This window comes from Peromyscus eremicus, chromosome 14 (genome assembly GCF_949786415.1).
Source record: "Peromyscus eremicus chromosome 14, PerEre_H2_v1, whole genome shotgun sequence".
NCBI lineage: Eukaryota > Metazoa > Chordata > Mammalia > Rodentia > Cricetidae > Peromyscus > Peromyscus eremicus.
The window spans coordinates 2,035,354-2,053,282 of NC_081430.1; the positions used below are offsets into that span (position 1 = coordinate 2,035,354).

Here is a 17,929-nt window from a genome sequence, read left to right on the forward strand (position 1 = left end):
TTCTAACCACACCTGCCTCCCTTCTTGCCATAAGAAGCACTGGCATTACCAGTGTGCACTGCCACACCCTGCTTTTATGTGGTTTTTGCAATCTCAGGTCCTCATGTTTATGTGAAGAGAACTTTTACCCACAGAGCCATCTCCACAGCCCTCTTCACTTGAGAAGGTCTAATGTTATATGTAATGCCTACATTTTACTTTCCTCTCAACAGTGCACATGAGCTCTGTTTTCTGAAAATCCTTGCTAAAACTTGTTATATTTGACTTTGCTGTTTTTGCTTTCGATTTCTGTTTGTCACATGTAGCCATGTGGGCCTAGAACACCCAAGGTGTGTGAGGATGACTCTGAACTCCTGATCTTCCTGGCTCCAAGAAGGTGCTGAAATTACAGACCTCTTTACCTTGTTTGGATAGTGGCCACACTAATGGGTGTAAGGTGTCTCTGATTTTGATTTACATTTGACTTTGATTTACATTTCCCTGTTCCTGATGTTGATCCTGTGTTTATTTTCTTTGGAGAAATGTCTATTTAATTCATTTCTGTATCTTTTTTCTTTTTTTCTTTTTTTTTTGGTTTTTTGAGACAGAGTTTCTCTGTATAACAGTCCTGGCTGTCCTGGAACTCACTTTGTAGCCCAGGCTGGCATCAAACTCACTGAGATCCACCTTCCTGTGTCTCCCAAGTGCTGGGATTAAAGGTGTGAGCCACCACCGCCCGGCCCTTTCTATATTTTTAATTGGCAGTGGAGGCTGTTGCTGCTTCAGCTGCTTCTTCTTTGTCTTCTATTGTTGTTGTTATAGAGTAGTGTGTTCCATGCAGTAACCCCTCATTATGTCTGTGGTTGGCAAATATTCTCTCCATCCAGTTGATTTCATTTCTGCACTAACATTTTCCAGTTTGATGCCAGAACTATGTCTAGTCATTATTGTGACATATATTGTCTTGGAGCTGCTTCATGTTTTCCTTTAGGGATTTTACTGTTTTAAGTCTTGTTAAAGTCTTCATTTTGAGTTAATTTTTATTATGGGTAAGCTACAGATTCTGTTTCATTATTTAGTACATCTATATCTAATTTTCTCAGCACATTTTTTGCTAAGACTATATTTTCCTTGTGTAGCCATGGTGCCTTCTGGATCATATAACCCTATTCTGTAAAGCTTTGGTCCTGGGCTATGTATGTTGTTCTGCTGGCCTATGTCTATTTGTATCTGTCTCTATGCCAGTAGTTTTGATGACTGTAGGTTTATATTATGTTCTGAAGTCAGGAAATGTGAGACTTCGAAAATGATACTTAGATATTTGGCATCTGTAAGATTCCATATTATTTTAAGGATTTTTTTTCTGCTTCTGGAAAAAGAAAAAGGCATTGGGATTGTCTTACATCTGTAAATCACTTTCAATACTGTGGGCATTTAAATAATGTTAAAGCTTCCAGTCTACTGACAGAGGATGTCTTTCTAGTGACTCTTTCATTTTCTTCACCAATGTTCTTTGACTCTCATTAGTCAAGTTCTGCCTTTTTGGCTAAGTTGTTTTTTTAAATATTTTTTGCTTAACATCGTTTTGTTTATTTCCCTTTCAAGTTGTTTGCTGTCTGTGTAAATACAGCGGATACGTGTTGACACTTTATTGTACAGATTAAATAATTATACAGTTTACACTAGAATGATAGAAATTCATTTATTCTAGTGATATTTTTATGGACTATTTAGAGTTTCTGCATCCTAGATAAGTAGAAGACTTTTACAAATGGAGGTCTATTTCTTTTCTTGCCTGATTATTCCATCAGGACTTATAGTATTGCCATGATTGATGTGAGATGGAACATTGCATGTTATATACCACTGAGTATCATGTTCATATATGGGCGATATTATGTTGATGTAATTTCCTTCCATTCCTAGAGTTTTGTATTTTTTAATTATGAAAATATATTGTTTTGTTGAATACTTTCTGTGCACCAAGGGTAAGGATCCTGCAATTTTTGTCTTTTTTCTTAATTAATAAATCATGCTTCTTTAGTATAGAAAAACATCTTTAAGATACATGAGAGCTGAGCATGGTGATTCACTCTTGTAATCACAGCTCTAGGGGTTGGAGGCAGGAGGATCTCCAACTTGATGCCACCCTGATCTGCACAGTGAGTTACAGATTAGGTTTAGCTATGAAGAGAGACCCTGCTTCAAAAAAAGAAAATACATGATATATGAGAGACAGCAGAATATGTAAATACATGAATCTTAGGAATTTGAATAGATTTTGGTCATTGTATATTATATGTGAAATCAACTCTGATTTTTCTTTTTCTTATATATAATTTTTCATATGCATAAATGCAAAGCCATTAGTATTAAAGCAAGAAGCAAATAATAACAAAAATGCAAGTGTGCATAAGTATGACTCTACAAATGAATTTTTTCACTGATTTTTTTTCAACTTAGCATTTAAATTAGGATTTAATTTTTATTTCACTGATAGTATTTCATTGTTAGAACATATTTTCTATATTTACTTTGAACCATATGAAGTTAGTATTTTTGGACTTCAAAACTGGTCAAATACTAGCAATTTGATATATGACAAACATACATAGGTACATACATACCTTAATATAGTTGTTAAATTTTTGTAGAATGTAACTTTATTCTAAAATTAAAATATTTTTCTTTTTTTAATTGAAGTTATTTTTAGATTTTTTTTAAGTTTATGTGAATGGATATTTTGCCTGTGTGTTCTGTGTTGCACCATGTGCATGCCATGTCTATGGAGGCCAGAGAAAGGCATTGAATCCCAACCATGCGAGTGCAAGGTCCTCTGGAAGAGCAGCCAGTGCTCTTAACTGCTGAGCCATCTTTCCAGCCCCTCCTTTTTCTTTTCTAACAAATTCTATGTGTATCAATACTTGCCTTTCCTTTCCATTGTCTATTTATAAAACATCCTCAAAGTTGAATACAAGTAACCTGATGATTTTAATTAGTAGTGATGCTGTCATTTTTCTTTAAATATGCAAACTTTGAACATTGCCTTTTATAATGCTAGCCATCCTTGATCTGAGTGTGTGTGCTGTGTGCATGCTTTGTCTTGTTATAGCCCCACAAATTGCTTGTGTATATCAAAGGATGAAGATGATAATAGCTAACATTCATTGAGGGTTTATTATATGTGGCACTGGCCCAAGCCTTTTATTAACTTCTGTAATCCTCATAATAGTGCTGCAGTGATGGTTCTACTGCCAGTCCTTCTTACACATGAGGAGATGAGGGCTGAGAATGTCCATACGCCTTGCCCAAGGACATAGGGCTAATGAGTAGCAGAGCAGGATAAGATAGCAACTAATTTCTTGAATTAAAACAAAACTTGAATCTTCTCTCTCTTTCTATTTGGTTACTTTATTATTTACGTGTGTAACTAAGTATCAATGAGTGAATGCCACATGTGTGTGGGTACCCTATAGCAGGAGTTACCTGTAGTTGTGAACCCCCAGATAAGAATGCTGGGAACACCATGGGTCCTCTCAAAGAGCAGCCAGTGCTCTTAACTTTGAGTATCTATCCTGCCTTTGTTACACATCTTAAAGTAAACTAATGCTCTCCTGTTCTGTGTTTGGCTCATAGGATGGACAGCCTGAAATTTTGTACATGTTTTGGAGTGCAGTTACCCAGGCACTTTCTTCTCACTTTCATGCAGCAACAAACTGTAAGTTTACCATCCATTTGGATTCATTTCAAATGTTTAGTTGCTTTAAAATTTGATGTCAAAAATTTTGCTGTATTGCTTTATAAAACTATTTTATTACTGTTCTAAAACTCCTGGCTGGGTGGTGTTGCTTGTCTTTAATCTCAGCATGCAGAAGGCAGAGGCAGGTGGATCTCTATAAGTTAGAGGCCAGCTTGATCTACAAAATGCATTCCAGTACAGCACACAGAGAACTACACAGAAAAACTCTTATTTGAAAAACCATCCAACCAACCGAGCAAACAAACAAACAAACAAACAAACAAACAAAAATCCCTCCTGTTGTTTCTCTTCGACTTCTTTGATTTTTTGAGACAGGATTTCACTATGTTGTGTAACCCTGGAACACACAGAGATCCACCTGTCTCTGCCTCGAGTGCTGGAATTAAAGGCATGTGCCACTACTACCCAGCTTAGAATAATATTCTTAATTGAGCTGATTATTTCCTGTGTGGATAATATAAAACGATTGATGATAAAAATTTAGTTAATTCTTTATTAGAGTGAATTATTTTTTAAATGAAGCTATAAAAATGAAGATTTGATATAAATAAAGAATCTGAATTGTGAATTACAAGTTGATCATTAGAATCTGATTCATTCAGGCCTATTGGATGGCTCATCAGGTAAAGGCACTTGCCACTCTAGTATGATGACCTAAGTTTTATTACAGGATCCATATAAAGGTAGAGAAGTCTTACATGATTTTGTGTGAAGTGCTGTTTTTGATTTGCTGAGCTAAATAAAGTGTATTGCTTAAAGAAAAAACAGGTAACAAGAACTGACTCCACAGAGTTGTCCTTTGACATCCACATGCACACTGTGGCATGCACGCCCCAGCCCCAGTATATGTACATACAATAATAAATTTAAAGAAAAAAATAGGATTCACAAAACATTTCTTGTTGTTTTTATTTCTTTGAGACAGGACCTCAATATAGAGCTCAGGATAGCTTTGAACTATGGCAGAGTAGCTAGAAGGCATGAAATATGTGAATTATCTAAGTATGTGCTTAATTACCAAATTCCAGAACAATAAATGTAAGTTGTTGTAAGGGCTTTAAGAGTGTGTGTGTGTGATCCAGGAGGTGTAATCCAGTACCTGGGAGGCAGAGGCAGACAGATCTCTGTGAGTTCAAGGCCAGCCTGGTCTACAAAAGTGAGTTCCAGGACAGCTAGGACCGTTACACAGTCTCCAAAAAAAAAAAAAAAAAAAAAAAAAAAAGCAGAGTGGGGCGGGGGGCAGGGGGTGTTGTGTGTAACTAAATTTTTATTCACAGGCTTTTCCTGAAATGGCCTACTATGTAGTGAACACTGTTGAGTCACCAGAAGCTTCAGTCTACTGAACTGCTTCCTGCCTCCTCTTCAGTCTCTCATAAATTATGCTACACAGTTAAATAGCCACTTCATTGAGGACTGTGTGACTGCTGTAAATCACTCCAATCGTGTTATGAGAGTCCTCTTTGTCTCTCTACCTTTGTTTTCTCGTTTTGATGAACTTTGTTGAACTATAATTTGTATAGAGTAGAAATTCCCAATTTTAACATAAAATTCTATGTATGTTGGGAAATGTAGTGGTACATCGTATCTCCGGTCCTGCCCAGTCCCACCCGGCCCTGTGGTACTGCAGCCACTTATAAAATAAATCACTCAGAGGCTTAATATTATTTACAAACTGTATGACTTATGGCAGGCTTCTTGCTAGCTAACTCTTTCATCTTAACCCATTTCTATTAATCTATGTTTTGCCATGTGGCCATAGCATTACTTGTCTGATGGCATCTTGCTGTTCCTTGGGCAGCGGTTAGGCATCTCTCCCTACTCTCCTTTCTTCTCTCCATATCTCTGCTTGGATTTCCTGCTTGCCTCTAAACTTCCTTGACATAGGCCAAAAAAAGCTTTATTTATTAGCCAATGGAAGCAACACATATTTACAGCATACAGAAAGGCTTCCCACAACACTTCCCCTTTTCTATCTAATCAAAAAAGAAGATTTTAACTTTAACATAGTAAAATTACATCTAATAGAACAGTTATCAAGCAGGAATTATAGTTACAATATCTATCTATTTGTATTTGGCAAAATTAAAGAAAATATTTTATCCTGTATTCATGAGTCTAAGGTTTCATATCTAATTTATCTTTTTCCTTAACCAAGGAAAATTATAACTATCTAGTCTTCAACTACATCAAAGGCCCCAGAAGGATGTAATATTACCTAAATAAACAGGAAGAGCATTGTAAGCAATTTCCAAAAATCTAGAATAACAGAGACAGCTGGCTACCTGGACAGTCATCCAAAGTTCCTCTGCAACATTGGGGCATCCATCTTCAGCCTATAGATCTAGAGTTTTTAGTCGCTTCTCCCTAATGTCTGGCAGTTTCTTCTACAAAGCAGGAAACTGAAGGACCATTTCACCTTGTTTTGGCAAAATTTAGTGGTCACTTTCTCATGGGTCTTGCATGTCCAGTCTATACAACATACTGTCAAGCAGTCCAGGCAAGAGCAGTTTCTTGCCCAAATGGCCAGTTCTGCAAAGAAGATGAACTCCATATGGAGTGTCTTCAGTGCCCATCTTCCTCTTTGAAGTAAATCAGTGCTGCCAGGAGCAGACTGTCTCACTGTACAGAAAGTCTGAGTTTTTAAACATTTTAAATACTATATTCTGTAAGTAAGTCTTTGAAGTGTGTGAAGATCACCTACCTGTCGGAGCCTGCCAACCAGTTAGCTGGGTAGCTGGGTAGAAGTGTGCAGATTTGTAGAGACAATGAAGAAGACAGAAAAGAGTCAAGAGGACTGCCAGTCAATGCTGGACAGTTCCGAGTTTATTTCACAGCCAGCTTATATACAGTTTTAAAGGACAGAGGTAGAACAATGCACAGCCCAGGCATTCAACCACTATCTATCCTGTCCTTGTGTCAAGGAGCAGGCAGTTTCTTTTTCTATCTTGATGTACCTCTGGCTGGCATCAGCAGCCTTCGTCTAGCTAGATAGTATGTTGCTTCCTGTGGGCTAATCAGGACTTTCTCACAGCCCTTCAAGGAGACTCTGCAGGCTAATCAGGACTTTCTCACAGCCCTGGAGCAAGCAAGCAAGCCTGAACTCTATTGACTCAGAATAGACTTCAGATTCAAACTGAGAAACTGAGTCAGTTGTGGGCTCTCATACCTATCTAATTGAATTATACCTTTATATACCTAAAAAACTTAACTAACATGACTATAAGTTTGATTATCCTAGATGACTACTAATCTGTATTTCTTAATTATACATTACAGTTTTAAATAAGCTACATAAACATAATACCTTACAAGAGTAGAAATATACATACAGTATGACAAAATTAACTTTAAATTTGTAATAAACTAAAACCTGTAGCAGTGTATATAACATTTTAAACAAGTTGTTGTTCTTTAAAAGTAGATTCATTAATTTACCCTTTCATCCTATCATATCTATACTATCCCCTTTTCTTCTTTAGAAAGGGATTGCATTTATAATCAATCCCCTTTAAATAAAAATAAAATTTATAAACAATATTTTGGGAATTTGGGCGTAGCTTCTCCTACTATTTCCTGCTGATTGGAGGCACTGGTAATCTTATGGGGATCCTGAAAAAATTAAGAATTATAGTTAAATCTTGGCTGTAGTAATCTGTGAGGATGGACCATCTCAGCCAGTTGCTTTGAAGTTGATTTTGGATGTTGGATCATCTGGGCCATGGTATTATTGGAGACCTTTCAGAAGATCTTGGCTGATCAAACCATATTACCCTGGAAGCAATCCATAGGTTCTCATCTTCTGTGGAAACAAAAGCAGAACCTCTTTTCCAAAGCAACAAATCCCTAGACACAAATTTTGAAGATACTATATGATACTATATTTGTGTGTGTGTGTGTGTGTGTGTGTGTATATATATTGGTTTAACTTAGCAGCCTTTACAATCAAATGTCTTTCTGCAGTTAAAAATCCCAAAGACAACACAATCCAGATTCTCTGTGTGATTTCCATTTTTACATGGCTTATTATATTACTTTTACTGTCTCTTTAAAGACTTTATGTAACTATCTATCCTCCTTTTCCTCTCTCTTCCAAGCCTATGTACATTTTTACACACAATATAAACCATTTAGGGGTTTATTCCATCCGAATCTGTCTTTTGTGTATCTATAATCCTTTTCTGGTCATTGCAAATTATAGCATGGCTAAGATTGAAGTCCTGGCTGCTGACTCTGCCCACTTAAGCTTCCTAACATAACGGAGGTACCCAGGAGAGTCATGCTTATCCCGACAACTCTGGGACCCATGCTGCCACCAGATAGCATGCAGCTGGCTCATGAACCCTTGATGTCTATATGAGTAAAAGCTAAATCCACCATGCAGTGGGCTGCGCAGCTTGGAGACAGCTCTGTGTAGCGATGTGGGAATCCCCCATGCTGTGCTCAAGCCTGAATGCTGTGGCGTCTCTGTACTGTGGCCTGTATGAGAGACACAAGTAGGAAGCTGGTTTTGGCTCCATTAATGTGTGTTTAGAAGCCCTTTTTAAACTCTTTTAGGTCTTATGGAAATTCGAGAGCCCCAAGTTGGTGTGCCAAATGTTTCTCCCATCCCACCAGCCCTGCGATCTTGGCATTCAACTTGGGGCTGTATGCTCTGAGTATGTGTTGCTCCTGTTGGCTGATAAATAAAGCTGTTTTGGCCTATAGCAGGGCAGCTTAGAGGTAGGTGGAAAATCCAAGCAGAGATATGAAGAGAAGAAAGGAGTGTAGGGAGAGACACCTAGCCACCACCCAAGAAACAACAAAATACTAGCAGAATGGTAATGTCACGACCATGTAGCAAAACGTAGATTAATAGAAATGGGTTAATATAAGATGAAAGAGCTAGCTAGCAAGAAGCCTGCCATAGGCCATACAGTTTGTAAATATTAAGGCACTGAGTGATTTATTTTATAAGTGGCTACAGGACCTTGGGGCCAGGTGGGACCAGAGAAACATACCACTATAGGGGAATGCTTACATTCATGTTCTTATCATTACAGTTAAGATGTAGAAAATTTCTGTCACTGCCCAAATTTTCCTTATTCACTGTTCCAGTTAATGTACTACTTTGAAAACAAAACATGATTCTCTTTCCCACCAACTCCAGTGAAAGGGGAATGACAGTTGTCCCAGTTCTTCATGGTGGTTTGAATGGCCTTGGCATTTTTAGGAGAAAGGACATCAAAAAGTTAGATTGTGTTTTGGAAAGCTTTATGAAAACACAGATTAAAAAGCTCAGTTGTTGATATTAATCTATATCTTAGTTAAGTTTTGTCTCAGTTAGGGTTTTTTTTTAATTGCTGTGAAGAGACACCATGACCATGGCAACTCTTACAAAGAAAACATTTAATTGAGGTGGTGGCTTACAGTCCAGAGGTTCAGTCCATTATCATCATGATGGAGAGCTTGGCAGCATGCAGGCAGATGTGGTGCTGGCTACATCTTGACCAGAGGGCAGCAGGTAGTTGACTGACTGTCACACTGAGTGAAGCTTGAAAAAAAGACCTCAAAGCCCACCTCCACAGTGACCCACTTCCTCAAACAAGACCACACCTACTCCAACAAGGCCACATCTCCTAATAGTGCCACTCCCTCTAGGGGTCATTTTCTTTCAAACTGCCACATTCCACTCCCTGGTCCCCGAAGGCTTATAGCCATATCGTAATTTAAAATGTATTTAATCCAACCTCAAAAGTCCCTATACTCTGTCACATTCTCAACAATGTTTCAAAGTCTCTTCTAAGATTCATGCAGTCTCTTAACTGTATTCCCCATAAAATAAAAATCATAACACAGAACACATACTTCCAACACATAAGGGCACAGGATATACATTACCATTCCAAAATGTAGGGAAGGGAGCATAGTGAGGAAATACTGGACCAACCCAAGACTGAAAACCAGTTGGGCAAACTCCAAACTTTGCATCTCCATGTCTGATGTCAAAATGATCTCCACATCTCCAGCTCTGTTCAGCTTTGTTGACTGCAACATACTTCTTTCTCTTGGGCTGGTTCCACTCCCTGGTAGCAGCTCTCCTCTGCAGGTATCCTATAACTCTGGCATCTCTAACATCTTGGGTTCTCCAAGGCAATCCTTGGAGAAGGATTGTGTATCTATATTTATTCAAGGACAACCTTGACACATGCCTAGCCTGACACAGTGGTTTTTCTTAGGCTTTCAGGTAAATGCCATAACCTGTTTCTTCTATCCTTAACTCTAAAGCCAGAACCACATGGCTGAAGCTGCCAAATTCTGCTTCATGCTGGGGCTGGACCATGGTCCCCTTGTTCAATTACTTCTTCACCAGCTTCCTGTCTTTCACTGCCTAAGCTTGGCTGTCCTGAAACTTGCTCTGTAGACACGGCTGGACTCAAATTCAGAGAACTGCCGGCCTCTGCCTTCCCAGTACTGGGATTAAAGGTGTGCTCCACCATACCAAGCTCTAAGCTTTTCTTCAGATCCTTTTCACAGAGTAGAGACTTAGCTGGGTGGGATCTTGCCCCAAGGTCACCACTCCCAATAATCCATCTCTGTTTTTTTTTTAATTTATTTAATTTTATTTTTATATGCATTAGTGTAAGGGTGTCAGGTCCCCTGGAACTGGAGTTACAGATAGTTGTAAGCTGCCATATGGGTGCTAGGAATTGAATCCGGGTCCTCTGGAAGAGCAGCCAGTGCTCTTAACCACTGAGCCATCTCTCCATTTCTTAATCTGTTTCTCTCATTGAACAGAGGATTTAGCTCTATTCTATTTCCTGGTGCTCTTTTTCTCCTCAAACTTTGCTTTTTGCAATTTACCCTGCTCAGCCTGCTCCTTTTCATTATATATCTTCATTAGAGTTAGTACAAATTGTTATGCCCAGATTGGGACCCCAAAGACATCCACCACAGACCTTAGGTTCAGAATGCAACAGCATGGTTTATTTCTGTTTGTTTACAAGCCGCGGGCAGGGAAGCTCGATCCAAAGCACTCACTCTTAGTCGTGAGGCCAGGAGGAACTTACTTTTTCTTTGTGTGGCTAGCTTTTTAAAGGCAAAATCCACAAGCCCTTCAGGGGGGTTGGGGGAGTTTTGCACGGGTGCAACTCGGATTGGTTTATTTTTATCTCTATTCTCTTTTAATTGGGTGAGGGTATGTAACCTTTGAATTTACTGGTTGGTGGTTACAATTTATTACTTTGGGGGCAGTCCAGCACAAGTCCCAGGCTTTGTCCTTGAGCCACCATGGGGGCTGGCTGGCCAAGCACATACTGCACATAACTCTAAGTTGGTGAGGGGCCCCAGAAAGTAAACATCTGGCTGAACTTTGAGCAGTCAGAGTACGTGCAGAAAGGGAGCTACTGCAAGGACTGTCTTTTGTTCTTGGCCCTCCCAGAAACTGCTTGCTCAAGTCTCAGGAAACTGAAATTGAGGCCTGATCTCTGAGAGAAGACTGAGCAGCCTTCACAAATATCCACATGACAGAGTCTATGCTAGGCTGTTTTGAGATTTCTTCTATAGATGGAATTAATTCAAAACTCTTCACTTTAGCTTCAGGCAGACTCTTCCAACAACAGCAAAAGGTAGCCACTTCCTTCACCAAAATATCACAGGAATGATTGCTAGACAACATATTTCTTCTCTGAAACCTTTTGAGCCAGCTCCTGACCTTTCAAATCATTATCAGCACCATTGTCTTCTATGTTCCTACTAGTAAGCCTCATTGAGCAGTGCTTAAAGCATTCAACTGCTTTCCTAACACCAAGTACCAACGTCCAAACAAAGCATGGCCTATCACAGCAGTACTCTACTCCTGGTACCACCTTCTGTATTAGTGTTTTTTTATTGCTGTGAAGAGACACCATGACCATGGCAACTCTTACAAAGAAAACATTTAATTGAGGTGGTGGCTTACAGTCCAGAGGTTCAGTCCATTATCATCATGATGGGGAGCTTGGCAGCATGCAGGCAGATGTGGTTCTTGCTACATCTTGACCAGAAGGCAGCAGGTAGTTGACTGTCACACTGAGTGAAGCTTGAGAAAAAGACCTCAAAGCCTGCCCGCATAATGACCCACTTCCTCAAACAAAACCACACCTACTCCAACAAGGCCATATCTCCTAATAGTGCTACTCCCTCTAGGGACCATTTTCTTTCAAACCACCAGAGATTTTTACTGCTGTGGTAAAAGACCATGACCAAAAGCAACTTGAGGAGGAAAGGTTTATTTCATTTTATACTTATGTCTAGGTTGTTACAGTCCATTACTCGGCGGCAACGCCCGCATTACCGACACACGTTCACCATGTCCGAGCGAGGGGCTGCGGATTAAAAAATAAGGGACAAGAGACAGCGAGTCATTCGCCTTGGCTGAATGCCGAATGCCGGCCGAATGCCAAATGCTGTTTATTGAAAGAGGGAGGAAACCTTAAATACAGGCTTACAGCACAATGAGGGTTCCCCGGAGGGCAGAAGTTCGCTACATTTTTGCATCTAAGCTGTTTACACCAAATGAAGGATACAGGAACAAAGAACCTCCAGTTGATCAGTTAGGTGAGAAGGAAACAGGCAAGGAATCTGAATAGGGAGGACTTCTGGTCAAGGTAGGCAAGCAAGGTTGCAGCCACTCACAGTGGAGGGCCAGGGCCCACACAGGAACTCAAGCAGGGAAGAAACTTGAAGGCAGGAACTCAATCAGAAGCCATGGAGTAATGCTGCTTTAGTGACCTGTTCACTCATGCTTGTTCAACCTGCTTTCTTAAATTATCTAGGCCATCTGCCCAGGGGTGACACCACTTACAATGAGCTGGACCTTCCCACATTAGTCATCAGTCAAGAAAATGCCCTGTAGACTTACCCACAGGTCAGCCCTGTGGACGCATTTTCTCAATAAGAATTCTTCCCCATGGACTCTAGTTTGTGGCAACTTGACATAAAACAGTCTAGCCTTTTGTCACATATTTTTAAATAGTGTACTCAGACCAGGGTAACTTTATTTAAATTGATAACTTTCTTGAACTGTTTTCAACACAATTTTTTCTGGAAAAGCCAATTTTAAATGTGGGTAATGCCTCGCTCTCACCTGTGCTGTCTGTCCACTGTGCTGTCCCTGCCTAGCTCTCCCTGTCTAACCCAGAGCCTGTTCTCAGATGCCAATGAAAACAAATGGCCCAGATGATCCAGCATTTCAAAATACCTCTGTTGCAGTTTCCTCTGAGTTCTGCGTTCCAAAAGGCTTCAAAGCTGACAGCCAAGGCTTGACCATAATCCTAAACTTCCTCAGCGTCCCCATAAGATTAACAGTGCCCCCAATCAGGAGGAAGTAGCCTAGAACACTACGTCCACATTCCCAAAGAAATGGATTATGGATGCTTGTCTTCATTTAGGGGTGTGATTACAAATTTTTATTGATCATAGTCAATCTCTTTCTAAAAGAAAAAAGGTGGATATGATATAGAAATGATAGGATAAAAGGGTAGATTATTGAATCCACTTTAATCAAAAAAACAACTATTAATCTTACATACATTGCATTGGTATGGTTTATTGATACAAATTTAAGGTTAATTTTATTATACTGTATGTATATTTCTACTCTTGTTTAGGGTATAATGTTTATATAGCTTATTTAAAAAATGTAATATATAATTAAGAAATACAACTTAATAGTCATCTTAATAGTCAAACTTACAGTCATGTTAGTTGAGTTTTTTAGATATACAAAAATATATTTCAGTTAGGTAGGTAATCTTCAAACACTTCAAAGACCTACGGAATATGGCATTTAAAATGTTTTAAAAACATTTTCTGGACAGTAAGACCTGTCTGCTCCTCGCAGCACCAGTTACTTCAAAGAGGATGATGGGCATCAAAGAAACTCATTATGGAGTTTGTTTTCTTTGTGACAAATGTTAGCCACTGGGCAAAAAAGTGCCCTTGCCTCGACTGCTTTACAGGATGTTATATAAACTGGACATGCAGGACCCATAGGAAGGTGACCACTGAACTTTGCAAGGTGAGATAGTCCTTCAGGTTCCTTCTTCGCAGAGGAGACTGCCAGACATTCTGAAGAACACAGGGAGAAGCAACTGATGAACTTTGCCAATAGGCGAGACAATCCTTCAGATTTCCTGCTTCACAAAGCAGTCTGCCAGAGACTCTATGCCTTTAGGCTGATGATAGATGCCCCAACATTGCAGAGGAGCTTTGGGTGACTATCCAGGGAGCCAGATGTCTCTGTCACTTGTAGAATTTTAGAAGTTGCTTACAATGCACTTTCTTGTTACTTACGTAATATTATATCCTTCTGGGTCTTTGATGGAGTTGAAGACTAGATAGTTATAATTATAGGTTTCCTTGATTACCATAAAAGGTAAATTAGATATGAAACTTTAAACTCACAAAAATAGGATAGATGATAGAATATTTTCTTTGATTTTGCCAAATGCAAATAGACTAGATATTGTAACTGTAGTTCTTGCTTGATACCTGTTTTGTTATATATAATTTTACTATGTTAAAGTTAAAACCTTCCTTTTTGATTAGACAGAAAAAGGGAGTGCTATGGGATGTCTTTCTGTAGTCTGTGAATATATATGTTGCTCCCGTTGTCTAATAAATAAAGCAGCTTTGGCCTATGGCAAGGCAGCTTAGAGGCAGGCTGGTAATTCAAGCAGAGATACAGAGAGAAAAAGGGCAGAGTTGGGGGAGATGTCAGCCCGATGTCCAAGGAACAACATTTTAATGGGACATAGGTAAAGCCATGGAACACGTGGCAATACATAGATTAATAAAAATGGGTTGAGTTAAGTTGTAAGAGCTAGCTAGCAAGAAGCTTGAACCATTAGCTATGCAGTTTTTAATTAATATTAAGCCTCTGAGTGAATATTTTATAAGTGGCTATGGGACTGCAGGGCTGGGTGGGACTAGGGAAAATTCTCTCTACAAGGAATTGTTGAAAATATCTGTGTTATGGTCTAAAATGTTTGCATGTGTGTCCCTACCCACACATAATTAATACATTGAAACCCAAATCCCTGATGTGACTCTTGGGACAAAGAGCTTGTTATTTGATTTTTCTGGGGAGATGTAAGGAAATAAATGCCTTTTCACTGTAGATAGAACACAGACAGCAATGAGAATTTCCATTCAAGTTCAGCTTGGTGAACCAGCAAATTTATTAAGGCTACTTACTTATGCAAGCATGAATGACTCACAGCTACACAACCCAGCAGTCCCCTTGAGAACTCTTGGCAGCTGGACCATCAAGAATCTCATGCCAGCGGGTGGTGGTGGCGCATGCCTTTAATCCCAGCACTCGGGAGACAGAGCCAGGCGGATCTCTGTGAGTTCGAGGCCAGCCTGGGTTACCAAGTGAGTTTCAGGAAAGGCACAAAGCTACACAGAGACACCCTGTCTCGAAAAACTTAAAAAAATAAAAAATAAAAATAAAAGATAAATAATGTTGAAAAAAAGAAACTCATGCCAGTCAGTTTTACTGTTATAGGGGTGATTGGAATCTCCATGAGGAAAGGGGACTGAGAAATTTCTAATCTTCATCCTTTTCCCCTACCCCCCCCCCAACACACACACAAGTGGAAATTAATGAGGTAAAAGTCCTCACAACTGCTCCATTGTGGAGGAAAGAACTATACTACAAGGGATGTTCTGGAAGAAAATAAGTTAAATGAAATCATAAGGTGGGGCCTTGATCTCGTGGAATTTATATCCTCATAAAAAGAGATGTGTACGAGGGAGTGAGAAACCAACTCAGCCACATAACCTTAGACCTACAGTCTGTCCTGCCAATGGGATGTGCTGGGATTGGTGCCTAGTCCAATTATCATCAGAGAGGCTTCATCCAGCAACTGATAGAAACAGATGCAGACCCATAGCCAAACATTAGACAGAGCTCAGGGAGTCCTGCAGAAGTCGGGGAGAAAGGATTATAAGAGCCAAAGGGATCAAAGACAGCACAAGAAAACTCATAGAATCAGCTACCCTGGGCTCATTAGGGCTCATGGAGACTGAACCAACTACCAGGGAGCCTGCATAGGATTGACCTAGGCACTCTCTATATATGTAACAGTTGTGTAGCTTGGTCCTCTTGTGGGACTTCTAACAGTGAGACTAGGGGCTGTTTCTGACTCTTTTACTGTCTTTTGTAACCCTGCTTCTCATAATGACTCTCCTTGCTCAGCCTTAGTACATGGGGAGGTGCTTACTCTTACTGCAGCTTGATATTCCGGGTTGTGTTGGCATCCATAGGAGACCTGCCCTTCTCTGAACAGAAAGAGAAGGCGAGTAGACTGGGTGGTTGGAATAGAGGGGGGGGGGGCGGCTGGAACAGAAGGAAACTGCAGCTGGGGTGTAAAATTAATTAATTAATAAAAAAGTGAGAGAGTCTGTAAGAGTTTGCCACCTCTGAGGCTCCTTGGCAAGGTGATAGCCATCATCATGCCAGGAAGAGAAAATGAACAGTCTGAATTTTTATCTTGACTGCTGTAATCTATCATTGTTAAATACTAAAAATGTACTCTGTCACTTTTTACAAATTCTTTAAAATACAGGGTTGTTAGACATGGTTCTTTTCTTTTGATCAGTCTCTTTAATTTTTTTAACTTTTTATTTTATATGCATAAACATTCTGATATAAGCATTCCATGGCACACATCTGGAGCTCCAAGAACATCTTTTGGAACTTGATTTTCTCCATCTTCTGTGTGGGTTCCTGGGATTAAATACAGGTTATCAGTCTTGTAGGGCAAGCACTTTTACTCACGGAGCCATCATCCTGGCCATAATTTATCTTTTAATTTTTTTTTTCAGTATGACAATATTTACTCCCCAGAACTTTTAGCATACAGAAAAATCTTAAACTTTTTAAATACAATATTTTTGTTCTTTGAAAAAAAGTCTTATACATTTTAGAGTATTGTTTATTATTGATTGGCCGAGCACATTTTTCTCATGGAAACTGTATAACAATTCTGTAAGGTAAACTTACCTCAACACCCACTCCCCATCATAAGGAATTGGTGCTCTAGGCAGCAGGGCTGACCAGCCGTGCCCTGTGTGGCGCTGCTGTGCTGTTCTTACTCCCCGTTGTCTGGCCAGAGTCTCTTCTCTTTGTGAATTATATTTTCCTACTTTTTTTTTAAAGTATGTTTTTCGTGTGTATCAGACACTGAGTCCCACCTTGCTTGGTGCTGGTTGTCTTTTTTTCTGTCTTTAAATACTCCTATCGTGTGTTGCAGCTACTCAGATACAGATTGAACCTTTGGTATTGAACCTTTGGTATTAGTGATTAATCTAGGACTGATTGTTTCCTGCTGCTGAGGCAGAATTTCTCGATCCTTTCCACACACCTAATGTTCACTCTGAGGCTCCGAGCCAGGATTTCTACAACAGGAGTTATTTATTCCCAGCTTTGTGTGACTAACAGATATTCCCTCTCTAATGTTTGGGGTGGCTGTTTATCCCTCTGGGGGGTTTCATAACACGCATGCTGGTAACAGTTTTGCCTCATACTCTGGGTGAACCCTTTGTGGCTCTCTTGAGTTTCTGTAGCTCTCCCCTCTCTGGTACATCCTTCCATGATCTGATGTGCCAGTCTGTTACTCCTTCCCTGTGCTGTGGCCTGGAAATTCCTTCCCAAAAAAATAGGCAGGGAGCCTATGTTTCCTGTCTCTCAGAGATCATGTCATTTTTTCTGTGATATGAAATGTCTTGGAAACCAGTTTCTTCATAGGTTGCATCCATTGTATATTTCATGTAAGAGGATCAATCTGGCCCTTTTGTACCATCTTGACCAATCAGAGGCAGAAGTCCCTAATCTAATTTTATTACCACCACTATTATTAATTTTTATTACATTTATTTGTGTGGTGTGGTGTGTGTGTGTGTGTGTGTGTGTGTGTGTGTGTGTGTGTACACGCCAATGTACATATGTGAAGGTCAAAGTATGCCTTGTGGGAGCTAGTTCTCTCCTGCCATGTCTTGGGCCCCAAGCTTAGATCTCCAAGCTTGGCGACAAGTACGTTTTCCTGTTGAACCATCTCACAGGACTCCTAATCTACTTCCAGAAACAATGATAATGATGCTATTGGTGTGCGGTGTGTGTGTGTGTGTGTGTGTGTGTGTGTGTGTGTGTGTGTGTGCGCGTGCGTG

General features: G+C 39.7%; 1 protein-coding gene across 2 annotated transcripts in view; it reads left to right on the forward strand.

The window, feature by feature from the left end:
- Cog5 (component of oligomeric golgi complex 5) overlaps positions 1-17,929 on the forward strand; it is a 334,097-nt gene that overhangs the window by 210,456 nt on the left and 105,712 nt on the right. For both annotated transcript variants that reach the window (XR_009382819.1, XM_059279446.1), the window contains exon 11: positions 3,616-3,697. Coding sequence is in view for 1 of the 2 variants with exons in the window: in XM_059279446.1 (XP_059135429.1) it covers positions 3,616-3,697 (82 nt within the window). In the remaining variant the exon portion in view is untranslated. The remainder of the gene's footprint in view (positions 1-3,615; positions 3,698-17,929) is intronic.